This window comes from Thunnus thynnus, chromosome 4 (genome assembly GCF_963924715.1).
Source record: "Thunnus thynnus chromosome 4, fThuThy2.1, whole genome shotgun sequence".
Taxonomy (NCBI): domain Eukaryota; kingdom Metazoa; phylum Chordata; class Actinopteri; order Scombriformes; family Scombridae; genus Thunnus; species Thunnus thynnus.
In genome coordinates, this window is record NC_089520.1 from 22,866,669 (window position 1) to 22,890,942 (window position 24,274).

Consider the following 24,274-nt stretch of genomic DNA (forward strand, 5'->3'; position numbering starts at 1 on the left):
AAAAAATAATAAATAAATAAACATACAAATACATAAAACAACAGACTAGTTAAATATAAACAGTGAAAAATACACTCAACAGTTTTTGCAGCCTTATTAGTTCAAGATTTAATAGTCTGTAAATACTGTTTTCTGCTTTGTACTGTTTGTTATTGTGCTATTATATGTTTTAATTGTGATCTACCTAAGGGACTGCTGATGAAAATTAGCTATAAGCTAACTCTGGCGCAGTACATCAAATGGTAACATTTATATTTAACACTGTACATGGTCCTAATAAATACAATACAACATACTGCTCACATTCTTTAACAAAAACGGAGAAGAGAGGTTTTTGTTGTTGTTGTTGTTGTTATTGTTGGCAAACTTACATTTATAAACATGAAACTTAGCTAAAATAACAATAAGATTGATGATGTAAGCTTGGTTACTCATACTTTCTGTTGTACCTTATAAAAACCAAACAGAACATGTTAATACAATAGTTTTATTGTATGTGATGTGTGCTCCACAGTTGCCAGAATATCGCGAGAGAGGTCATAGAAACGTGATTTGGAGCTGGTTGCTGGTGGAAAGTACATTTAGTACTGTAGTATAATTTAGAGGTGCTTCACTCGATAACTTCTCCAAAGAAATATCTGATATGGTCAGTATCATCATAATTATGAGTAAATATCACATTCAATCGAGTAAATGGAAAAAATCAGAAACCCTCAAGAACTTGGTTTAAAAATAATTTAAATAATTATTTTCCTCTTTACAAATATTACCTGATACACACCAGCCAATACAAAATATCTCAATATATAAATGATTTATAGCACAATAGATATATTTAGTTATGTACTGAGATCTAATTGAAAGTTGATGCATTGACTGGAACGTAAAGATACTTTACTTTAAGTATATTTATTTTCATTGTGTACATATACTTATTATTTCCTTTTTTTATTTATTATGTATTTATATATCTATTTTTTATTGTCAATGTGGCTTTGGTGTTTTGAATCTACTTCCTCTGTTTTTTGAAGAATGCATAATCAATAATCCTACAAGAAATTGTACATATATTGTATTGTTTAAATATATTTTTATAATACCTTATCTAGCTTTTACATTTTGTCTTGATGCCTTTTATGTTTTATGTAAAGCATTTTGAATTGCCTTGTTGTTAAAATATGCCATACAAATAAACTTGCCTTGCCTATGTTAGGACCCGCTCGAAAACGAGATGGTTAATCTCAAGGGGTTTATCCTAATGAAATAAACTTTAATATAATACATTAACATAACATTTAGTAATATTCTGCATTAATTACTTTATAATATTATGCGGGTCGATATTAGCGCCACTTGACCTGACAGACTAAACCCAGGGCGGAAACGTAAGGTCACCCATTGACCAATCAGAACAGGTGAGGATTTGTGAGCATGCGCACTGGGGGCTTGAACTTCCAGTTGACATGATGGAAAGATACGACTTTGCAAATGAATTTAGCTTGTTAACGTGCTAGTCGGCTACCTTCACATTTACACACATGGTGTCCGTTTAAAATCAGACTTAATCGTCAAAATATCATCTTTTTTAAACCCTCCCGTAAAGTATACACAGGTAAGGACGTTTTCATACTTCGATAGCGGTAACGTTAATGTTAGCGTTACCAACCGGTCAGCTAACAGCCAGGTATCATGGAAACTCTTTCGCTTGATCCCACACAGTGACACTTGCATTGACGTCGATAATGTTGAAGCGCACCAAGGTTTTTAAATGTTTCTATTATTGTATTTGGTCATGGCTTGTTCACAGATACAATGTCCTCCAACAGTACGTTAACAGTAGAGTAAAACTGGATGTTTTTGCTAACGTTACTTTAAGGTACTTAAATTTGAGATCAAAACACAACAATGACACAAAAGTAGAGACTAGCCTTTAGCTGTTATTTCCCACTATGTATATGCACATACATTTTATTTAAGAGCCATTTTAATGTTGACCCCCCTTTATTCAGATGTGGAAAAGTAAGTTAACAGATGAATGTCAAAGGAAATAAAAGTGATAAAGTCTAACATTTGATTGCATGGCCCTTTAATGCAATGACAAGCCTACGACCCACTGACATCATTTAGTTTCTTTGGAAATGCTTTTCCAAGTCTTCAAATCAGTTGCCTTCAGGTGATGTTTGTTATAAGGGGCTTTCTGTCTTCAATCTCCTTTTCAGCAGGTAAAATGTTCAATAGATTTTAAATCTGGTGACTGAGTTGGCCAGTCTAAACCAGTTTTTGTCACTGATAAAATCTCTGGTTGCAGGGGCAGTGTGTGTGTTTGGGGGTCATTGTCTTGTTGCAGGATGAGATAGGAGGAATTCCTTTGTCCTTATAGCCAGACAAAATGTATCTGGACACTTCTGAATCCATCATCTGTTACATCATTAGTGAAGACGAGTTTGCCAGTTCCAGCAGCAGCAGCCGTACATGACCAGGACATGACATTACCTCCTCAAATCCAAACACCTTAAGTTAATGGCAAAAATACACACTCTACTCCACTGTTTACATACACTTGGAGGGCACTGTACCTACAGAATTACTCAGCGGGCAGGTTGTGTTTGTTCTCAGGCTGTTGCAGAAGCCACATCACAATGTAGGTAGTTACATTTTGTAGGAGGAGTCCTTGCTCCTCTCACGAGTAAATATTGTGTTTGGTGTTAACATGAAGGACATGAGTGACTTGATATTGAACAACCTGACACTCTATGGGATTACATTTGTCATAATAACTGAACAATATCTCCCAAGCATCAAATAAAATAAAAAATCAATTGAAAGCACAAAAATGATCTCAAAGACAAAACTCATAATAAAACTTTTATGGTCAATTTTTTTCAGATTTGCTGCGTAATTTTTCAGTTTCAGTTCATAATTTTTCAGTTTCAGTTCATAATTCTTCAGTTTCAGCTCATATTTTTTCAGTTCTGACACTGTGGGCGGGTGCTACAGGGCTGCGTCCCCATTAGCCAATTACTTTTGGATGGACAGGTCAGTGGTAAATCGTACTTATTGCACTTCCAGATCACTGAAGCTGAATAATTCTGACCTGAAACTGAAAAGTTCAACAGCAAAACTTAAAGATTAGTGAAGAATATTGTATTAAAATATTTTACTCTTATATAGTTTTATCAAAAATTTTGTATTTGAGGTCACTGTGTTGCTCTCAGTTTATTTTTCAGTTTGAGTTTAATTTTTTGGTTTGATTCTTGGGAGATTTTGTTCAATTATTATGACATAAATCTCACAATACTCCTGGTGAAATTTTTCATCCAAACATCTAAATTGAGGAAAATTCAACCCTCTTTTTTTTTGTTTTTGTACGGGGCCTTGTGGACAATCACCTCAGTGCTTTGAGACTAATGAAAAGAAAACATGCAAAGTCTGTTGTCAGAGCTTATGAAGAACTGAAAATATATGATGACCTGTGTTTCCAAGTTTCAGTTCCAGTTAACCTTGTATAACTACACTAAGTGTCTACAATGGACATCAGAGCATCAATTAATTCATTGATGGTGTCATCATGTGCATGTAGAAGCAGTCTTAAAGGGCCAACACTCCAGCAACACCTGTAGAAATAAGAACAAGTTGTTTTTGTAGCATTAAAGACCTCAAGTTCTTTATACTGCTGGAGCTTTTAAGTTAGCATCAGACTGAAAAGCAGCGTTTCATTACCCTCTCTGGTGGAAAGTTTCAAGCCTGTGTCACATCTGAGACAATCACCTCTGCTGTAGTTGGGCACGGTCAGAAGTGCGATTTGTTGAACCTTTAACCACACCTAACTGTGATGTCACAAGGTCCAAGAGTACTCTCATTTCACTAGAGTTGGCAAAATTGACAGCCGTAGATGTAATTTTTACAATTTTTAGTGTTATTTAAGATGTGAGCTGCTGGAAACTACTCATCATTGTGGGAAAGTGATGAATAACTGCAAGTGCTGGCATTTCCTCAGTGATGATTCTTGAAAAATGCAAACTTGTTCATATGCAAAGTTATGTAACACACATTAATTTGCAACCACCTCTCAAATACTTTCAACCTGTGAATGAATTATTACATTTTTAATGGTCAACTATAGTCACACAGTCACCGTCAGCTGTGACAAAAGAATTGCCATGATAAACATGTCAGTAACACATCACCCTTGTCACTTATTAGGAAAGAAAAGTTAATGTTCACTAAATTATCACAATGATAAACATCATTGATGCAACCAATTTAGATGTTGGATTTTCCTAGTACATAATTTTATACCTTAATATTTTATTTATGGTTGCACCTTTGAAATGAATCACCATAGTCACAATGAGAAACACAGAAAGCTCACGACTGTATATAAACACAAGTATTCATTAATGGTTCAATTGTTAAAACTGTGAGTGAGGTGTGGTCATGGTCTTGATGAACCAGTTATTGCTGAGAGTCAAGTTATTGAACATTTGTTTCCTCATCAGACAGCGTCATAGACAACTCTTCATTTATCCTTCATAGCAGCTGGATGTGTTGACAGACCTGTGTTTGTGTTGGAGTGCATGTGAGAGGTTTGATGATTTCATTGCTGCTGCTGCTGCTGCTGAGTCTTCATTTGAAAACAGTAAGAATTATTGGTTCTGGTAGTTTTGTCAGATGTGATGTTAGAAATTGTGATGGAGCTATAAACAGCTTCATTATTAATTCAGGCACAGATTTTGGTTTGTCATGTAGGATATTAGTTTAAGTCTTAGACAAGATGATTGTGAAAGTTTTGTTATTATGTTGAGATTCTTTTATGCATGAGTTATAAAACCCTGCTTGCCTCATGTTAGTGGGCTGTAAATTAGTTAGAGACCCTTTGTCAGTTTGGGAGTTGTCATTGATGTACGGTAGTGATTGTAAAAGCTGTTCAGTGCAGATTAGGTCTCATTAATGTTCGTTGAGGCCTGTTTGGAAGACGTTAGATGGATGAGTAAGCAGTCTGTGGTTTCTTACCAGGCGTAACACTTTTTAATTCAGATTAGGGCCCAACTGATACTGGATTTTTGGGGCTCGTACCGATATTACGGAGTAAAAAATATCTGATATTGATATATCTGCTGCTGATCTTATATATATATATATATATGTGTGTGTGTGTGTGTGTATGTGTGTGTGTGTGTATATATATATATGTATATATATATATATATATATGTGTGTGTGTGTATGTGTGTGTGTGTGTATATATATATATACATATATATATATACATAAATGCACATTTTGTGCAACGATCCCTCAAATGTGGTTATCAAACACTTGTAACAAAGGTATGTAATGGAAGTATAATATTTTACAGTTTAATAATAAACTTTATTGTTTAAAACTACTGTGTGAATAGCGTTACAGTAAAGTCATGACAGTGTGCGGTGGTTAATTTTGATTTTCATCATACATAAAATGCTGCCTATATAAAACTTTTTAAAAAACAATAACAAATATCAGTGCATATCAGACAACATATAGGCTGATACCAATGTATCTGTGATAGGCCAATATCAGCCGATAATACCAGCTGACCGATATATCAGTCGGTTTCTAATTTATGATGTTTATGATATTATATAGATACCATTTTTTCAGATTTCTTTTACCACCACATACATGAGGAATTTGACAAGATCAGTGCTGACCCATTAAAGGACAGTTACACAGTCCAGGACTGGAATCCAAGTCACACCAGGCTTGTTAAAAAGTGATTAGCACGTCAGCATAGTGCAGATAAGAATGATAGTGAACATGAGTAAAGCCATATTAGATATAATTGCAAAGGTGCTACTAATGAGACTGATGGTGAACATGTGGAGATGTCATAGTCCAGCGTTACACTTATTAAATAGGTGTGTACGTGTGTTCAATAGGACCAACCTGAGAATGGCTCAAGGCAGCACTAGTTCACAACCAGGCAGGGGTCTGCAATAAAATTATAGACATACAAAGTTGGTCAAAAACAAAACAGGACAGACAGACAGATTGCTGTATGTCTGTTTTCATATTAAAAAAAGAAGAAGAAAAGAAGTGTTCACATCTACAACGTCAGTCAGGTTTTAGGACAAAGATCCCTCCACACTGACGTCTCCCTTGCAGTCTTTATCAGCAATACTGAAGACATGATGAGACATGTGAGACATGAATCTGCAACATGAAAGTGAGCTCACTTCCGTCAACTGCTAAAGGACATTTTTGTCATTCTTTCAGGCCTGTAGAAATTATAACAGACCAAGCGAACCTGTGACCTCGGCCAGGGCAACGTGAAATACTTCTTTATGTTAAATCCTGGAACAAGGCAGTGGGCTGAACAAATCTTTTATATGAGAAGGCCAAGTGTAAGAGGGTTCAGAGAGTCATTCAGTTCATGGCTACGTGTGAGAGCTCGCTGGGTGGGCCGTCGTTGGGAGATTTAGAAGAGTTGTTAGGATTTCATTTAAGTTTGGGAAAGAGCTTCATGTGGGTCACTGATGCATCTTAAAGGAAAACTTAAGGATTTTTCAATCTGGAACCTATTTTCCCATCTTTTTGTGTCCAAGTGACTAATGGGGACATCAATTTTTGAAACTGGTCCAGTATCGAACCAGAGTGCTTAAGCCAGCAGCGGCAAAACGGGTTGCAATGTAATCCTTTGGGGCAATAGCAGCCCGTCAGTGTATGTCCACTAAAGTGTTTGTTTTTGCCACTGACAGGCTCAGATTGTTGTAGTAAGTGTCCAACAACATTATGGAAAGGACCATACAGAGAAATAAAATGTTTTTCTTTACCTTTCGCTTAATGTGGTCTGCTGTTGTGTCTAATCAAGTCTCTCTCTGAAATCTTGCACTTGTTGTCCCCATTAGTCACTTAAACACAAAATGATGGGGAAATAGGGTCCATGTTGAAAAACCCCAAAGTTTCCCTTTAACTACCGGCTGCAAAAATGTCAATGGTGTTGATTGTAGGATCATTTCTACTACTTTGGGATCATAACTTGTTTGTTTTTGACCATATCTTTATCAGATATATAACTATACACAGTAACATCACATTGGGTGGTGGCAGAAACCTAATTTTCTACACTTTCAAGTGTGTTCAGTAAATGACCAGAGATGTAGGAAATTGAAGCGTCCTGCGGTCCACTGATCATAGATCTGCAGTTTCAATCTGACGGCTTCGTTTCATTCGTAGGTACGAGGCAGAAAAGAGGGAAAGACAAGTTGCTCAGCTTCAGAGTGTGTATATTTAAAACGTTTCGAAAAAATCTCACTTTTTTCTGTTGACTGTTTCAAGTAGCACCCAGGTAATTTGAGCTGGAGACACCTGTCCTGTCAATGTTGCATAGCATGTAATCTCGACATTCTTAGTTTAATTCTGTTTCCTGTCTCTCTTGAAAATGAGGTTTCCTTAAAGTAAAGATTTTCAGGAAAAAAGAGACCTTGAAATTTTGTGGGCAGCAGGCTAAAATGAACTGAGCAGTAAAGACGAGGTGGTTGACAGTCTTCTACTATTCACACATGTTGGCAATAGTCTTATTAGAAAAGGCAGTAATTTACCAAAGCAAGTAATAGAAATAGAAGTAGAAGTCATAGCAGTCTGATTCATTACGGTGTGATGTTCTTGGGACAATGGTAGTTATACTAGAAATAACTTACATTTGGCTGGTGACTGTAATTTTATTACTCTAAGGTAAATGGTGTTAAATTATTCTGAGCATGTGTTTAGGCCATAAACCAGAGGAAGTGGCTGTCTGTTGGAAAACTGTTGGGGAAAGCTGCTCTGTTAGCTACCTCAGCTTGTCTTTTGCCTCATATGATCTCTTAGTCATGTGCTCTCAGAAGACCTTCACTCTCTGTGTTAGAGAACAGGGTGTTACCAGATACAGCAGATTGGCCGGACTGTGGAGTTGCATTTAATCTTTTGGCTGGTGAGTTAAAAAGACAGTTTTATAGACCACGTGTGTGTCTCTTTTGAAACCGAGTAGGACAGGAAGGATGAGTGTAGTGGAAGTGAAACTCCACTGCCAGCGGTCAACTCAAGGTTTCCTGTGATTGGTTCTCGTTTATTGACCAAGCACTGGTGACCTTTCACATGCTGTTAATGCTGCTTAGTCATTATATGTATTTTATTCAAGTGGGAAGAAGAACAAAATTCTGCACAGTCATACCTCTCATTGAAGTTGCTCGTGCTTATTGTGAAATAGCCTGAAGTTTGTTTGGCAGTCAACAAAATCATGCTGAGAGATTCTTTTTAGCTTAATATTTGTTAGTTTTAGACCAAACCATTGTTTGTGTAGCATAATAAATAGTGTAGAAAATTAATCGGCAACCATTTTTCTTTGTTTTTATATCAATGTCAGCTGAATATCTTTGAGTTTTGGACTGTTGGTCGTTCAAAACAAGATATTTTAAGATGTTTAATCGAATAAAATAATTGTTTGATGAATCGATAATGAAAATAATCATTGCAGCTCTTTTTGTACAAAAACTTGACTCTCAACAGACACGTCTTTCATTCTCACCACTCAGATTATGTAACTGATGTTGTCTTTTTGCAAGGAGGCTGATATTCATCCCTCAAGCTCCCAGGGATCCCTCAGCCTGCCCCGATGAAGGCCGTGCAAGAAGGAGACCACCTTGAAGGTAACTGCCAAAGATAACAGAAACATGACAATCACATTACAGACACACCCGTACTCCAGCATGAAACACTCTTTTGTTAAGGCATCGATACTCATTCAGTGTCGGTGTGCCTGCTGACAGAGGTTCTTAAAACAATATTTCATATTAGTACGTCTTATCTTGCAATCACATACCCACAATACTACAGTTTATAACTCATTATCTGACAGTGTATTTACAAATATTATATTGTGTAGGGCTGTAGTCTCCTGGTCGATTAGTTGGTCGATTCGCTCTTGTCTGACCAAATTCTCATCGGTTGAATAATCGCCTTGTTACTTTCATAAGGAGAAAGAAAAGTGCTATGTGTGGCTGCTGAGTTCACTCTGTCCAAGCAGCAACCTCCAGGGCTGAAAAATGAAGCCAATGCAGAAGTGCCTTAAACCTGCATTCTTTCCAATGACCAGCAGGGGGCGACTCCACTGGCTGTAAAAAGAAATGGGATTGTATGGAGGTCTATGAGAAAATGACCCTACTTCTCACTTGATTTAATACCTCAATAAACTGTTTCCTAATGAGTTTATGGTCTCAATCGTTAGTTTCAAGTCTTCTTCAATACATCATGATGTTCATTTTGTAAATTATGGCCTCATTTAGAGTAAAATAGACGATAAAGCAGCATATGCTTTAGGGCATGGCTACGTTGTGATTGACAAGTAGCTACCACGGCAACAACGTTGCTTAAGTAATGTAACCACTGCGTATAAGCGTAGCTGCTGCTATTTCACAGTGTGTTTTCAGTTCACAAAAGTTGTAACATTGTGGTCGCCAAAAAACAGTCTTGTTCAGTGTTTGGTTGTAATAAAAGACCCATCACTAAGTCGGATGATCAGTTTTTCCGTTGAGTACATTTTGTTTGAACAGTTTTAGGCCTGTTTTTCGCTAGAGAAAATTAGCATTAGAATTAGCATTATCACTGTTAACCATAGATTGCAAATGCACCGTGCTAACCAAGCTAGCAGCTAGCGCTATGGTCAGCTCCACCCTCTCGTCCAAATATGGTCACTTCTGGCTCCAAAAATCAAACATTGCAATGGTCAAATTGCTACACTCGAGGCTTTAAAATGGCAGTTCGCAAACCAGTGGGTGACATCGCGGTGACTACGTCCATATTTTTTACAGTTTATGACTCTGTCCCATAACATCCAACAATTTTTAACCCCCTTTCACGTGAGCAATGGATTAGTGGAAGATTATGTTCAATTTCAGTCGACCAAGATTTTCTTTGGTTGACTACAGCCCTAATATTGTGCTTATTCTGATTCTTTTTTTTTTAATTATTTTTATTATATTAATTTTGCTTCATTTTTGCAGTTATTTGACAGTCTTAATGCTTCTTTTGTGAACTTAATCACATTTTTACTGCTTGTGTGATTTGTTTAAGGGTAAAAGGGCAGGTCACTGTATATTATTTGTCCTCAGGGTTGTGTTGTTATTGACATCCCCAAGCACATGTTTGGTGTGTTCTTTTCCTTCACTCCCTTCTGGGGTCATTTTTAGACACATGATGTCAGAATGTCATTGTGACATCTAATGACAAAAAAAGAGATAAAGGCTGAGTCATATAAGAGTAGAGTCAGTCGTCAGTAAGGGGAACAGTGGACTTTGGGACCAGCAGTGAGTTGGAGATGAAGAGAGAAAAGTCAGAAAAGTCTAAACTCAGTGAGTAGAACACATTAATAGCTATACTTTGAATTTTTATTAAATTAATATAATTTAAAGTCTTGAACTAAATCAGTTATATAGCAGTTTTTAAATTGATGTTGAATTGCTTTTATTTTTTTCGCAGTGGTTCTTCTGGTGGTTAACTGATTAACTGTAACAGCGTACTGTTGCTTTAAGAATGCTCCTTTAACCCAGACAAGTCACAGGAACTTGGCTCAAACATTTTCCCACCGCACAGAATTACTAAAGCAGTATTTTAAAGTAATTTAAGAGAGCTGGACATGACTTAAAAGGTGTGGTTTATTTTAAAATGACTGGATTTGCTGTTTCTCTAGTTCACTGGTCTCTCTCTTCAGAAGGTAATTCACTCAAACTTCAGTTGAGTCAAACTCCACATTTGTTGTGTTTGTGAAGCAAATCTTCAGTTTCAAACTTTCAAAACCCAGAGGAGGATTTGAATCAGTTCGGTCATATCTGAAAATGGCCTGTACTTCACCTCAGTGCAGGAAATGTCAGGAAAATACTGATTTCTCTTGGATTTGACTTTATTAGCCAGACTACACATGGAGAGATTTAGATTTGTTAAAAAAGGAAGTGACACAATTGCTTTTGCAAAGGTTTCAATCTCACCGCAAACTGGTCTCCAAAAATTATTCTTCATTCAAATGAGATCAAAAATTTTTATGAAGCTGACAGTAAATTTTGCATCTGTTTTTTTTTTTCATGTTTGCTCATCAATCTGTCCATATGTAACAGGTGCCATAATATAATAAGATCACTCAAACTTGTGATTTCACTGCAACTGCAAATCTCAGCAGTTCATTTGGTGAGTGAATTGTTGTCCAAACTGAAAGGAACAATGTTCAGAATCACAGCAATGAGATCCAGCTTTAAAATAATAATAAAAAAATCTTTATTGGCACCTAAGTTGCTGAGATACTGTATGTTTGTTTTATAGGCAGAAAGCTTGGACATATAACATATAACTTCTTTCTGTGTTGATCTCACTCTCCTCTCATCACTAACTAGAGTCCCTCTGTGTTTTTTTGTCTGTTGTGGTTTTGTTAGAGGACTCCCCTCAGGACAATGGGGTCGTTCAGACAAACCAGTACAGCTCCATCTCTCCTCCTGCCTCACCTGTGGCCCAGGATGAGCCCTTCTCCACATACTTTGAGGAGAAGGTGCCCATTCCCGAGAACGTCAGCCCGGTATGGATGACTGTTTTATGTAATAAACTTAGATGTATTTATGCTCTTTATGCAACAGCTGTAATCATCAGTTTTAAAGATCATGCATTTTGTCAAATATAATACAAGTTAAAGACTTTGGCCCTGATTGGCCTTTTTTTATTTTTCAAGTTACAGCATGAGTAACAAAATTCTGTTTTTCAGGTGTTCAGTTTTCGTAAACTCTGGGCCTTCACTGGACCAGGGTTCTTGATGAGCATCGCTTACTTGGATCCTGGGAACATTGAGTCTGACCTGCAGTCTGGAGCTAAAGCTGGCTTTAAGGTGATAAATTATTAAAAATAGTAATCTTGACAATAAAGTAAAACATGACGGCTGCCATGATTATAAGTGTGGATTTAGAAAAAACATGAAGTATACTACAGTATGAACTCACTTGGTATCTATTTTAGCCAGATTTCCACTCCATATTTAAGGAAGTGATACCACAGAGTGTTTTACAGGTTTTTGTTGTTCTCTTCACACAGATATATATTTTCCTTTTTTCCAGGGGCGTGGTTATTATATTTTGATTTTTATTGCACCACAGACGATTTTTTTATTATTTCTTTCTTGTTTTATGAGAAAGAAATAACCAGTTTTGAATGTCAGCTTTAGTGCATCACAGTGTCCAAAATGAACATGAAATAATCTACATAGGTAACTATTACTTTAATTTGGCAGTTTGCCCAAATACAACTCCCTTTTTTTTCTCTCTTAGCTCCTATGGGTGCTCCTTGGAGCCACCATCATCGGGCTGCTGCTGCAGAGGTTAGCTGCACGTCTGGGGGTTGTCACAGGGATGCACCTAGCTGAAGTCTGCAACCGCCAGTATCCTACCGTGAGCATTCATTACACTTTTTAACTTGCTTGAGATTAAAGCCAGCATGAGATATGAGATTTGGTAAAAAATTTCAGCTGGTAAAAAGATAATGAAACTCTGCTAAACTTCTGTATTTTTCTCTGTTTCAGGTCCCGCGGGTCATCCTTTGGATGATGGTGGAGTTGGCAATTATTGGCTCAGACATGCAGGAGGTCATTGGCTGTGCAATAGCTCTCAACCTTCTCTCTGTGGGCAGGTACCGTCTTCACCTTGTTCATGATAGACGTTTTTTACAGTGTTAGAAACATTTCTGTTATAGTGAGAAATTATAGGCAAAAAAATACATTTTCTTCTGTTTCTCCTCCAGGATTCCACTGTGGGCAGGAGTCCTCATCACCATCACAGACACTTTTGTGTTCCTCTTTTTAGACAAATATGGTGCGTCTACAGATATAAAAACACCAGCTACCAGTCTGTGTTTAAAAAGCTGTGCACCCCAGTGTTGATGCAGTTTTTTTATGTCTTTGTAGGCCTGAGGAAACTTGAAGCTTTCTTTGGCTTTCTCATCACTGTAATGGCCATTAGTTTTGGTTATGAGGTAAGGTTCTCTTCCATGTATTCCCATATAATCCAAGTGTTTTAAAAGATGTTCATGGCCTCTTGACATGTTTGACTGTGTGTTGTCTCTCTGTAGTATGTGCTTGTGAAGCCAGACCAAGGGGAGCTGCTGAAGGGGATGTTTGTACCTTACTGTGCCGACTGTGGGCCTGCACAACTGGAGCAGGCGGTGGGAATTGTGGGTGCTGTTATCATGCCCCACAACATCTACCTGCACTCAGCTCTGGTCAAGGTCAGAGACACAGCTGTTATCACATGTAGATAAGCAAGACTGAATCAGCTAACCTTAAAGGAATCAACAAGTTGGAAATTACATATAATAATAGTAACGTGGTCTATTGAATCGTGTGAATGGCAGATCAGTGAAGGGTTTAACACTGTGTTACATAATTCTTATAGATTGTTACTGACTCAAGTGTCAGTGTTTAATTATATAACTTAAAGCAATGAGTGAAAACAGATATTTTCTGGTCTTGAAAATACCTTTGATTCTCATAAGTAATGAATTCAAGAGAATGGGAGAGTGTGCACATTTTGGACCGGTACTGTAGGTCTTGGGTGTTAATTATTACTCTGTTTGTTCTCTCATGCACCAGTCTCGTGAAATCGATCGCAGAAATAAGAAGGAAGTAAAGGAAGCCAACAAGTACTTCTTCATCGAGTCAACGATTGCTCTCTTCGTCTCCTTTCTCATCAACGTCTTTGTTGTAGCGGTCTTTGCTCAGGCCTTCTACAATAAAACCAATATGCAAGTGGTGGGTATACAGTTTTAATACTTCATTTCTCTGTACTAAGTACTGCTGAGTTGGAGTAACAGTGTTCAAAGTCTCAAGTTGTGTCTCATCGTGTGTTTATTTTCCTGGTTGCAGAACGCTGTGTGCAATGAAACCGGCAGCCCTCACACAGACCTTTTCCCTCTCAACAACGGCACACTTGAGGTGGACATATACAAAGGGGTATGTAATCAGGTCTTCATTACAATAACAATAAATCCTCATTGGAATTGTTTCTAAGACATTTAAGAAGTTTATATGATGGTCAAGGACTCAGTTCTGTGTCATTATTATTCAGATGTAGCAGCCTCACTCAAGCTATGAGTATTAATACAATTTTGACCTAATAAGAAGAAAAATATAATAACCAGGAGAATAAGAAGCAGCAGCAGGCCTGTTTTCTCCATGTTGACAAAGAGCCAAGACAAAGTTTCTATATAAAGGCGCTGCACACTCACACAGGTGTTACTTATTCTAACTGATTAGACCTCTGCTCATGTTGCAGTTAGGAAGCTTTCAGTTACGTGAAGCCCACAGACTCCATAATTGTGAGCAGTGTGTTTCTTTGTGAAGTTTAATTGGCAGTGTTGTTTTTAAATAGTTAAATAGTTTGATTGGCATCATACATGATTTTCTATAAGTACAAAACAATTTTTTTTGTATACAAACTTCAAACAAGTTATCATGACAATTGGTATATAACACATATTGTATATTATTAAGATGAGGTAAGTAATTGGGAGGCAGCACATGTACATGTAGAGTTTTTAGACATTTAAACTTATAATTGCTTAAAAAACAAGTATCAAGGCACTGAAGGTGGGACACCTAAAGGGAATGCAGTTGTTATTAGTATTATTAGTAACACCTGTGCATTTACTACTATGAAGAGTCAAAAAAAGTCTATAATGATAAAGATGTCACAAGATAAGAGTCAGGGAGTCAACTTTCCTCTTTCCTAGACACATTCAGTGAGGTATCTCAACAATTAAGCAGCATTTGAATATAATAATTTCATGAACTAAAGGCGTTTGGAGAGATGATAAACAGTAACAATAATAAAATAAAAATGAAAGCATTGAAAAAGTCATGTTCTTACTGTTTTTTCAGGGAGTGGTCCTGGGTTGTTTCTTTGGCCCTGCCGCCCTCTATATCTGGGCCATCGGCATCCTGGCAGCTGGACAGAGCTCCACCATGACAGGAACTTACTCTGGGCAGTTTGTTATGGAGGTTAGTTTGCCTTTTGCTTATATATATATATATATATATATATATGTACAGTAGGCCTAAACAAACATGTATATAAGCGTGTATGCTCATGTTTTTTTCTTCTATGTTTGTTAAGGGCTTCTTAAACCTGCGGTGGTCCCGTTTTGCACGGGTGCTGCTGACCCGCTCCATCGCCATTACGCCTACTCTGCTGGTAGCCATTTTTCAGGATGTGCAGCATCTGACGGGGATGAACGACTTCCTCAACGTGCTACAGAGCATGCAGGTCAGGCTCAGTCATTCATGAAAGCGTCAAAATTAATTCTGTCAACATGTTACTTGACTCTTACATAATCAGTAGTATTTTTAATATTGATTGCTGGCAAACATGTAATATTTGTCATATTTATTGTTTTGCCTCATTGTCTTTTCATTCAACAGCTTCCATTTGCTTTGATTCCTATTCTGACCTTCACCAGTCTGACGTCCATAATGAACGACTTTGCAAATGGATTGTAAGTGAAGGATATACATTTTTAGTCTTTCATTCATGTATATATGAAACTCAATGACTCAGAGTAAGTTTACTTATTTTTTTCCCCCTTTTTCTGCTATACAGACAGATAAGTTAGCCTGATGCTGTTTATGAAAAAAATATCCAAGGCAGTTGCGTTGACAACCAAAGTGGAGTTATGTAAACCAGGGATTTACCCAATAGTCACTTTTACAGGAAAGATTGTGATGCAAGAAAACTGTTGTCGTAGACATTTGAAGTTTCTTTGATACATCTGCAGGTCATCATCACAGTTGCAACAAGATGGAATATTTTCAGGGGTCTGGTCATTTTTTGAGGGGGGGGAACATATTTCTCAATATCCTGTCGTTTTTAGAGTGTGGAAGATCTCCGGAGGTATCGTCATCCTGATGGTTTGCGCAATCAACATGTACTTTGTGGTGGTTTATGTGACGGCGCTGAACAGTGTGCTGCTCTACGTTCTGGCTGCTCTCCTCTCCGTGGCCTATCTGTGCTTTGTAGGCTACCTGGTGAGTTAGATTACTGCAACATTATATTCACCTCTCAGACACTTTTTAGCTTTAGGAATGTAACAGTTTGTACTTTTCTCGTACAAACTGTGTCGTGTCTTGACTTCTTGCTCCTTTGTCATCTGCAGGCATGGCACTGTTTGGTTGCCCTGGGGGTTTCCTGCCTGGACTTTGGCAGCAGGGTAAGCAATCGACCGGCTGTGTTGATAGAGGATCAGTCTGAGTACGACTCCTAAAGCTGAACAGGACAGTAACCACCAGCATTCCTCTTTCTTCTGGGAGGCTCTGAGCCCTGTACACAACCAGGACTTCTCAAGATTATGTAGGATCTTGAAAGCACATTTTTTGCGAATATCACATGTTTCTTTTGTGTAGGGCCGGGTATCATAATTTGGTGTTTTTTAGCTACCAAATCAACCACATGAATACTACACTAGCGCAGAGTATTACTGTAGGCAATATTTAAAGCTCTTGCAGTGTGGTATTTAGATAACGACTTCATGTGACTGCAGCCTCGTCCCCAGAGCCCCTTTTAGTGTCTAAATAATTGGGATGCGGTTTTTTTTGCCGTCATACTGAAGTGAGTTTATCACTGAATGCTAATTGAGTATGAAGGAAATGAAGCATCAAATTTAGTTTGTAGGGCTGTGCAGGAGCATTTTTCATTCCATCTCGACTGTCAGAGACTTGGTTTTAAGTGTAAAAAAAAAAAAAAAAAAAAAAAAAATCTGTAAAAACATTAATTTGTTTTTTGGTTTTGTTTTTCCTTTTGTGTATTGATGCGGTGATAAAGGGTGATATTTCCACATTTTTATTGAGCATCATTTGTCTGTGGTTTAACTATAGGGATGACAAAAATAGATTGTAATTATAATACTACATGTTATGTAGTATATTACAATACATGTGGTTATAATTTCTGAAAGGAAGAACTTTCAGACTTATTTATCCTGCTATGCAGAGAGAAGGGAAAGAACTGCTTACGTGGTACCTTAAAGCTGTGTTAAAAGAAGAATTAGAAGTCAAAACAAGTGCAGAAAAAGTCAAGTTCAGAGCTTTACAATCTGTAATCTTTAGACTCTCGAAAGTAGTAATTTTGTGACTTAAAGTCTAAAAATGCCATGGCTGAAAATAAAACCCAGTCAGGTCAAATTCATTCAAATGAAGTCTTTGTAGTTACATTTTTACCCAAGAAAATGTTTATGACAACTGTGCTGCACTGCTACAGTGTGTCCAGCTCTCTGCACTGTTGATGTTTTTAATATAGGGTGTGTAGAGGTGTATTTTTGTCTATGGCTCTGGCACAGCAGCCACATGACAATGAAACATGTTTTCAGGGAAATGGAAAAAGTTTGTGCTCTTTGCCTTCAGAAAAATTTCTTTGTCTCAACATTGCTAATTTTTTATGTTTCTTCCTTTTTACTAAGAAAAAACTACTTTTAACTGTATATTTTTAACACACATCTGCTGGGCTACAGACTGTTTACAGGTCAGAATAAAGATTAATACGTAATGCAAAGAGATTTAGTTGAGGGAGCTTGATTAGGAAAAAAAAAATTTAAGATTATGTTAATGTAAACCGTCAAACACCAAGTGCCATCGTTTCCTCTCTTACATTGGGTAGCTTTAAGGCAGTGTAGCTAACACATCCACAATGTGAATAAATGTCTGGGAGGGGGTCATAAGGTTCACATTGTGAATCAGTTTTACTTGGCAACATTGAAGGACCTCTTTTACCGATATGACATGTTTTCAGTGTTTTTCTTTAGGTTGATTTCATACCAGCATGGTTTCAACTCTGCACTTTCAGGCTTTTTGGGGATTTTATTATGTTCAATGTCACAATAGGGTTTACATTTCTTTTCCAGTTTGTACTTCAACTATGAGCAGCAGTGAACCCGTCAGTATTTTATCTTTTTGTTCTTGGTCAGTTTGGTTTTAAGATGTCAATAAAAAACAGTCACTAACTCTATAGACAGATCTATAACTCTAAAATAAGACTTTATATGCTGTACTAAAGCACCTGAGCAATAGTTAGGATTTGCGTATTAACAAGTAAGAGCATTAGAAATGAACTGTGTAACATACAATTTACACAATTCCCTTTGGTCTGGCTTCATAAGCACATACTACAGAGAGGCAACACAGAGTCAAACATGTCAATGGGCCATGAACGTCTTTTAAAACACTTTATGTAGTAATATATGGAAGAGAATCTTACTTCTTATGAATACAGTAGGAGTTCAAATAATCTAAAGAGTGCATGTTGTTGCCATCAGTTCTCATGAAGCCCAGCTTACAGAAGACCTGAGAGGCAAGTGAGAAAAAAAAATTCTGGTGATCCATTTTCTAAGTCTGATCTAAATTGTTTTCTCTCCTGTGTAAATGACGTAAGAACAGGTGGGAAAAAAAGGTTTTGCCAAGATAATCTTTCTAAGTTCCTTTATTATATATATATATATTTTTTTCTTAGTTTCTTTTTTCTTCTGTGAAAACAGGTGGAAAAAAACCTTTGGCAGGTGATTTTTCCTTTTTTGTCAGGATCATTTTTCCAAGTGATTGTTGTTGTAATACTCATTTTGGCCACAAGAGGCTGAAATGCACCGCTACCCTTTGTTCTTTATAGGACTAAAAGCATTCATGTTTTCTTCCAGGTGACTTTTAATTTCTCCATGTACTCTAAAGACAAGGTACATGTATCGGTTGTTAGTTATGTAACATTATTCTCCAGACCCTACATTGAGAACCAATGACTTGGACCAATCTAAATCACCCTTTAGGCCAGTCAGCTCATTTTTGTTTGTTTAATATTCCAGAGGGAAGTCCAACATTTGACTTGTGGGTCCAACAATTTGTAACATACAATACATGTACCTGATGTTTAGAGTGCATGGAGAAATTAAAACTCACCTGGAAGGAAACATGAATGCTTTTAGTCCTATTTAGAACATGGGGTAGTGGTGCACTTCAGCCTCTTGTGGTCAAAACGAGACTTACAAGAACAAATATTTTTATCCTGACAAAAAAAACAAAAACCTGCCAAAACTTTTTTTTCCACCTGTTTCACAGATGAAAAAAAAATTAAGTAATTTAGCAAGAATATCCTGGCAAAACCTTTTTTTCACCTGTTCATAAATCATAAACACAGAAAAGAAAATCATTTAGATCAGATTTAGAAAATGGATTACCAGAATTTTTTTTTCCTCGCTTGCCTCTCTGGGCTTCCATACCAGCTAGCTGAGTGTAACTGGGGCGACCAGACAGCAATTTCTCTTTACTGCGCTCTCCCAGGTTCTCTCAGATATTAAATTGTTATTTAACATACTCGACAGGTTCACTGGGTTAGGTAAAGCTGTAAGTCTTTGGTTCAGAGTTCTCAAAGTTTTCATAAAGTTTCTCAAGGTTTTCACAGAGGGAAATGTAGGAAATGTAACTTGACATCTTTCAGGCTATTATGAGAGTCAATCCATTGTACAGTGTTATTTGAATACCTCTGGCAAATGCACATTTGAACTGTTACAGAAAGAACTTCTATGTAGTATTGTGTACACTCATTTCTGCTCTTTATGAGTGTCTGTCCTTTGCTACTGGATGAAACGCACCATGTGTCCAAAAATAAATGTGAGATAATGGATACATGGACATTTGTTGGTGTCTTCTGTCTGAATGTCTAAAGAAGGACTCATTATCTACTTGCCTTTAGTTTTATACATTATCCTTTGTAAATAGAAACAAAGGAAAACAGCCTTAGTATTTGTTAATACTTATATAATATAAATAAAAATTTGAGAAAGGACTAGAACATTATCTTAAACTTGAAATATTAACTATTATTTCCTGTTTTGTGGCAGTTTTATTACAAGATGCAGTAAATAAAGTACTATACTACATACTCTGTACAACTTGCTTATTCCTTTGTCGTTTTCAGTGACAGTGTAGCATCATGAGGGCAATTTTTTAAATATACTGGTGAGAATCATTTAAAATATACAAGATGTGTGGGACTTTAAGGGTTGCCCACACACTGTATAAAAGATGAAGCTGTACACATTCCTCTTAAGGTGTCAAAGGGCAACATTTTATATTCTCACCTTCATTTAATCAGAGTAGATGGTAGAAATGCTCTTTTTCAGGATTTTCCAGGATTAAATGAGGAAAATTGAGTTGGGAAAGTAACACTTTGACCCAAGGTGAGCAACCTTAATGAATCTATAATTAAAATCAATCAAACTCAAATTGTGAACTGTTTGGATCCTATTTTCACTAATCAAAAAACAAGTGATTGTGATGTTTTCCTCTTATTATTACAGTAAACCAACATCTGACATTCTGCGTATCTGCAGTCTTTATTTTCAGTGGTTTATTTTCCCTGAAAACAAAGTTATATGTAGATGAAATGAGCTGCACTAACACCGATGCTTTCACGGGTCATGATTTGCACAAGGGATGGTGTGTACATAGCAAGTGGTTGTGTGGGGGTGTTGTTTTTTTTTCACCGTATTACATTTTTCAGAGTATTTCCTTAATTTTTCTCTTAATTGATAGTTTACACCTTTGTTTTGATGTCAAAACGTCTTTTGTTATACTTCAGTTTGTCCTCATGAATGATCAAAAAGTAGATTTATGCAATAAGTTCACCAGCTGTATACAACACTCCTCGCTGATTAAACATTCATCTCTTCTCTCCCCTCTTTTTCAGGTGCAGCTGGGACTGCCACGTCACACGGACATTTACTTGCTGAACGACATGGATACTGACGCTTTGGTTGAGAGATAGGAGGACACGTTGTGAACAGAAGTTGAACTGTGGCAGAGGTGTCTTAAGAACACTGACAGAAGAAGCGTGGGACCTCTGAAGCTTTGGCCAGTATGTTTTTAATCTTCGCTTCTCAGTGCCTAACACTTTTTTAAAGTGTCCTTGCAATATAAAATACACCCAAAACAATCAGGGGATTTTTTTTCCATCTCAAATATCTCAGCAGCCTCAGCCAGCAACATGTTGCAGGTTTGGCGGAGAATCATGTTTATGCAAAAAATAAATATCTGGGCTGCAAAGACACATCTGAGAAACGCAAGTTCCTGTGACACAGTAAACATATTTTTGATAAAACAATCTCACCTCACGGTCCATAACATTATGTTTGTCCCTGTTGGCTTCTCCAAACCGCTCGTCTTACTAAACCACTGAAGACAGTGGCAGAAGGCCAACCAGACACTACAGTGATGATCACACAAAAATTAACTTTTTCAAAACATTGAGATACCAGAGTGATACGTTAAGGCTGTTTTGAGCCAGTGTTGCACTAAAGAAGCTTTGAACCTCCGCATTCGAGGGGTCTGTGTTTTATTTCCGTATTTCTAACCTTTGACTTCTTTCTGGTTTACCTGGCATGATATTAAAAAAAAGAGAGATAGCATGATAAATCCCCACAATGAAAACAAGAAGGTACTTCGGATGCTTTGCTATTAATTAACATAAAGTAAAGATCAAACACCAAACAAGTCGTGTCCAGCTGCCTGTAATTTCATTATATATTAAAATAAAGTCATTTAAAGCGTTCATCTTGGTGTTTATATTAGATTTATAAGTTAATATATTTAATATGAACATATTACTTGAGAAAATACAAGGAATTTATGTGAGTTTAGTCACACTTGCCCCTTTTTTATACTATATAAGAGAATGACAGTTTTATGTCATTCGTCCTCTTTGTGTACAGTTAATACAATATATTTTTGGATATGGGAATTTCTGTCTGACTGTACACTCTTTTTATTTTCAAGTCTTTTTTTTCTTTTCCAAGTATACATTTCTATGCACAATGTATACATTCCCTCTGAATACATCTGCTGTAGATTTAATGTGAGTGCTGATTGCAGTCATTTGACTTTGATCAGACTGTCAGGAGCTTGCACATTGGGAGATTATAATTTGGTAATAAATTATTCTTTATTTTTCTTTCTTTCTTTCCCTCTACATTAAGCTTGGATCAGTTTATTTTAAGTTGGTTTATTTATGTGGAGTTTATCTTTTTCATAAATGATAGTTTGGCTTGTAAGTAGTTTTTAGTTGCTGTTAAAAAATTTTAAAAGAAAAAATTTACATTTAATTTCTGTGATTAATTTGGAGGAAAAGGTTAGCAGTTGGCAGTGTGGTGCAAACAGGTGAAGTAAACATGAGAAGTGCAGTGTTGCAGCATGACACATGTTTACTGTAGCTCCATCTCAGGGCTTCACATGTCCTGCCAGAAGAGATTTGTGCCAACTCGACTCTGGTGCACCAGCAGTGTCGGGAGAGTTTGTAATTGTTCAAAACATGAACAAGTGTGACTGTTTCACATGTGCGTGTTAGTGCTAATATGACAAACGCCTCTAACTGTGACACATTTTGATACTTTGCATGTCTTCTTGTGCACTTAATCAACTTAATTAGTGTAGCACCTTTTAAAAACCAGCGTTTTTATTGAAAATAAAACAAGAGTACAGAGAAAACAAGAAGACAGAAAATGATATGAGATAATAACACCAAACAGTTTAGAGGTTTAGTGTGCACTTCTAGTTTGGGCTGTTAAATAAACCGAACATTTTCTTTGACCAAATATTAAGCTGCACTTCTTTTTAGTTTCTGTGCAGACGACCTCAGTGCCTCCTGTGGTTACCACTGTGCCTCATTACTGGGATCTGTGGGACACTATTCATTCAAAAACAAACACAAAACTTATAGAAGAAACTCAAACTGTTGCTGGTGTAACAAATACAGTACATTCAGTAAAATGGTCTAATTAGAACCAACATGTGTACAGATGTTAGTCTAGATGCCGTTAAAGAGGTGCTGAGCATTCCCAACTGTGCCTGCAACTAATAATTTAATATCCCAAGATGTTATTATCAGAATAAAAATGACTCGCCCACTGCCAATGATACACCTTGAAAAAAGTCAATATGAGCAGCTTCTGTGTAGTTTTGTCTACGTAAAGAAACTGATGTCAATTATTTTCTTTTTTTGTTGTGGAAAGTCTAATATATTTTCTAATTAGTTTTTTATGTTAGTCAAAGTGTTCTGTATTTGCCATCACACATGTTTTTTGGGAAATGTTTGTGTATTTATTGTGTAATTCCACTTGGAGATGCATAAAATTGTTTGTTTCTCGTGAAAAATTCCAGCTTTGATCCTCATTAATGTTTAGATTTTTGCGACTGAAATGACACATCATGCCAAATAAAAAACAAACATTTGTACAAAATACCTTTTTTGTAATTTAACTCCTGAAAGAAACATTTTTGTAATGACTGAATAGCACTTGAAAACAAAAGAAATGAGGTTTAATTGAAAGAATAAAAGTTGACACAAGCTGTATGATGGATGAACATTTATGAGATAACGACAGAAAAGACGCTTGAAATATGTTTTTTATGCAACATTCACAGAACATGTTTCCAATTGCTCCAAGTGGTAAGCCTTTAAAAACATGGTTTGACCTCAGTTATTGATGACTGCATCATGTGTTGCATTTTAAAGTAACATTATAAAGAACAGTGTCTGACAGTTTGAAGACTGTCAAAGACCATTTTCTGACTCTATGGTCAGACAGGAAACTGGAACTGTACCGTGTTGTAAATTGGATTAAATCTGTTTTTGGCTGGATCGCAACAGCAGTGCGAGCCCTATAAACACGAATATCTGTCCCTGATTGACAGATTGCGTGATGACCATTGGTCGACTGAATGCCGCTACTCCCTGTATCCGTTTAATTAAAAGCCCTCGAGCGCTTCATACAGCCACATACCAGGTTTTGACCTAGTCTGGTTTCTGAAATGATCATTTTATAGTCTGTTGGAGACCCTCCTGAAGGGTGGTTGTCCGATTTTTGTTACCAGGTCTGTCGTTTCAAATTGTCTTCCCTGTTTTATGTATTTTCTTCCTATTTGAATAAATAAATATAAAAACAACATGTTTTGTTTTTGTTTCTAAAACTTAACTGATCCTTCTTTTAGTGAAAAAGTCTAGAAGAAATCTGTATTCAAAGGACAGAGAAATGCAGTTAATCCCTGAAGTTTGATTTTTAGTTTTATTCAATAATAATATTCTTGATGTTTCTTTATTACTGGAAATAATTCGACACACCAGTGAAATGTGTGAAATTTGTTTGGATACTGCTTACTGTCCCAGTATGTACATATGACCATTAAGAGGTGTAGAGGTTGTAT

The 24,274-nt window shown here is 36.7% G+C and overlaps 1 protein-coding gene across 2 annotated transcripts; it reads left to right on the forward strand.

The window, feature by feature from the left end:
• The first annotated feature begins 1,438 nt into the window (after positions 1-1,438).
• On the forward strand, positions 1,439-24,016 carry LOC137181737 (natural resistance-associated macrophage protein 2-like). Of its 2 annotated transcripts, XM_067587670.1 has the most exons (17): positions 1,439-1,612; positions 8,586-8,669; positions 11,442-11,581; positions 11,765-11,884; positions 12,321-12,440; positions 12,572-12,678; positions 12,790-12,860; positions 12,953-13,020; positions 13,117-13,272; positions 13,637-13,795; positions 13,910-13,996; positions 14,924-15,043; positions 15,159-15,308; positions 15,464-15,537; positions 15,913-16,066; positions 16,195-16,248; positions 20,766-24,016. In XM_067587670.1, the coding sequence occupies exons 2-17, from the start codon at positions 8,636-8,638 to the stop codon at positions 20,841-20,843; spliced, it is 1,692 nt and encodes a 563-aa protein (XP_067443771.1). In that variant the 5' UTR covers positions 1,439-1,612; positions 8,586-8,635; the 3' UTR covers positions 20,844-24,016. The 2 variants fall into 2 exon arrangements, with proteins under 2 accessions (XP_067443771.1, XP_067443772.1); XM_067587671.1 differs by lacking the exons at positions 1,439-1,612; positions 8,586-8,669 and adding an exon at positions 10,261-10,370.
• Positions 24,017-24,274: the final 258 nt, after the last annotated feature.

Bases quoted from the DNA above. Each gene is read 5' to 3' on its own strand.
- LOC137181737 (XM_067587670.1), top strand. From the start codon at position 8,636: ATGAAGGCCGTGCAAGAAGGAGACCACCTTGAAG. The intron at 8,670-11,441 runs GTAACTGCCAAA...TGGTTTTGTTAG, and splicing joins AGAAGGAGACCACCTTGAAG to AGGACTCCCCTCAGGACAAT. The intron at 13,273-13,636 runs GTCAGAGACACA...CTCATGCACCAG, and splicing joins TGCACTCAGCTCTGGTCAAG to TCTCGTGAAATCGATCGCAG.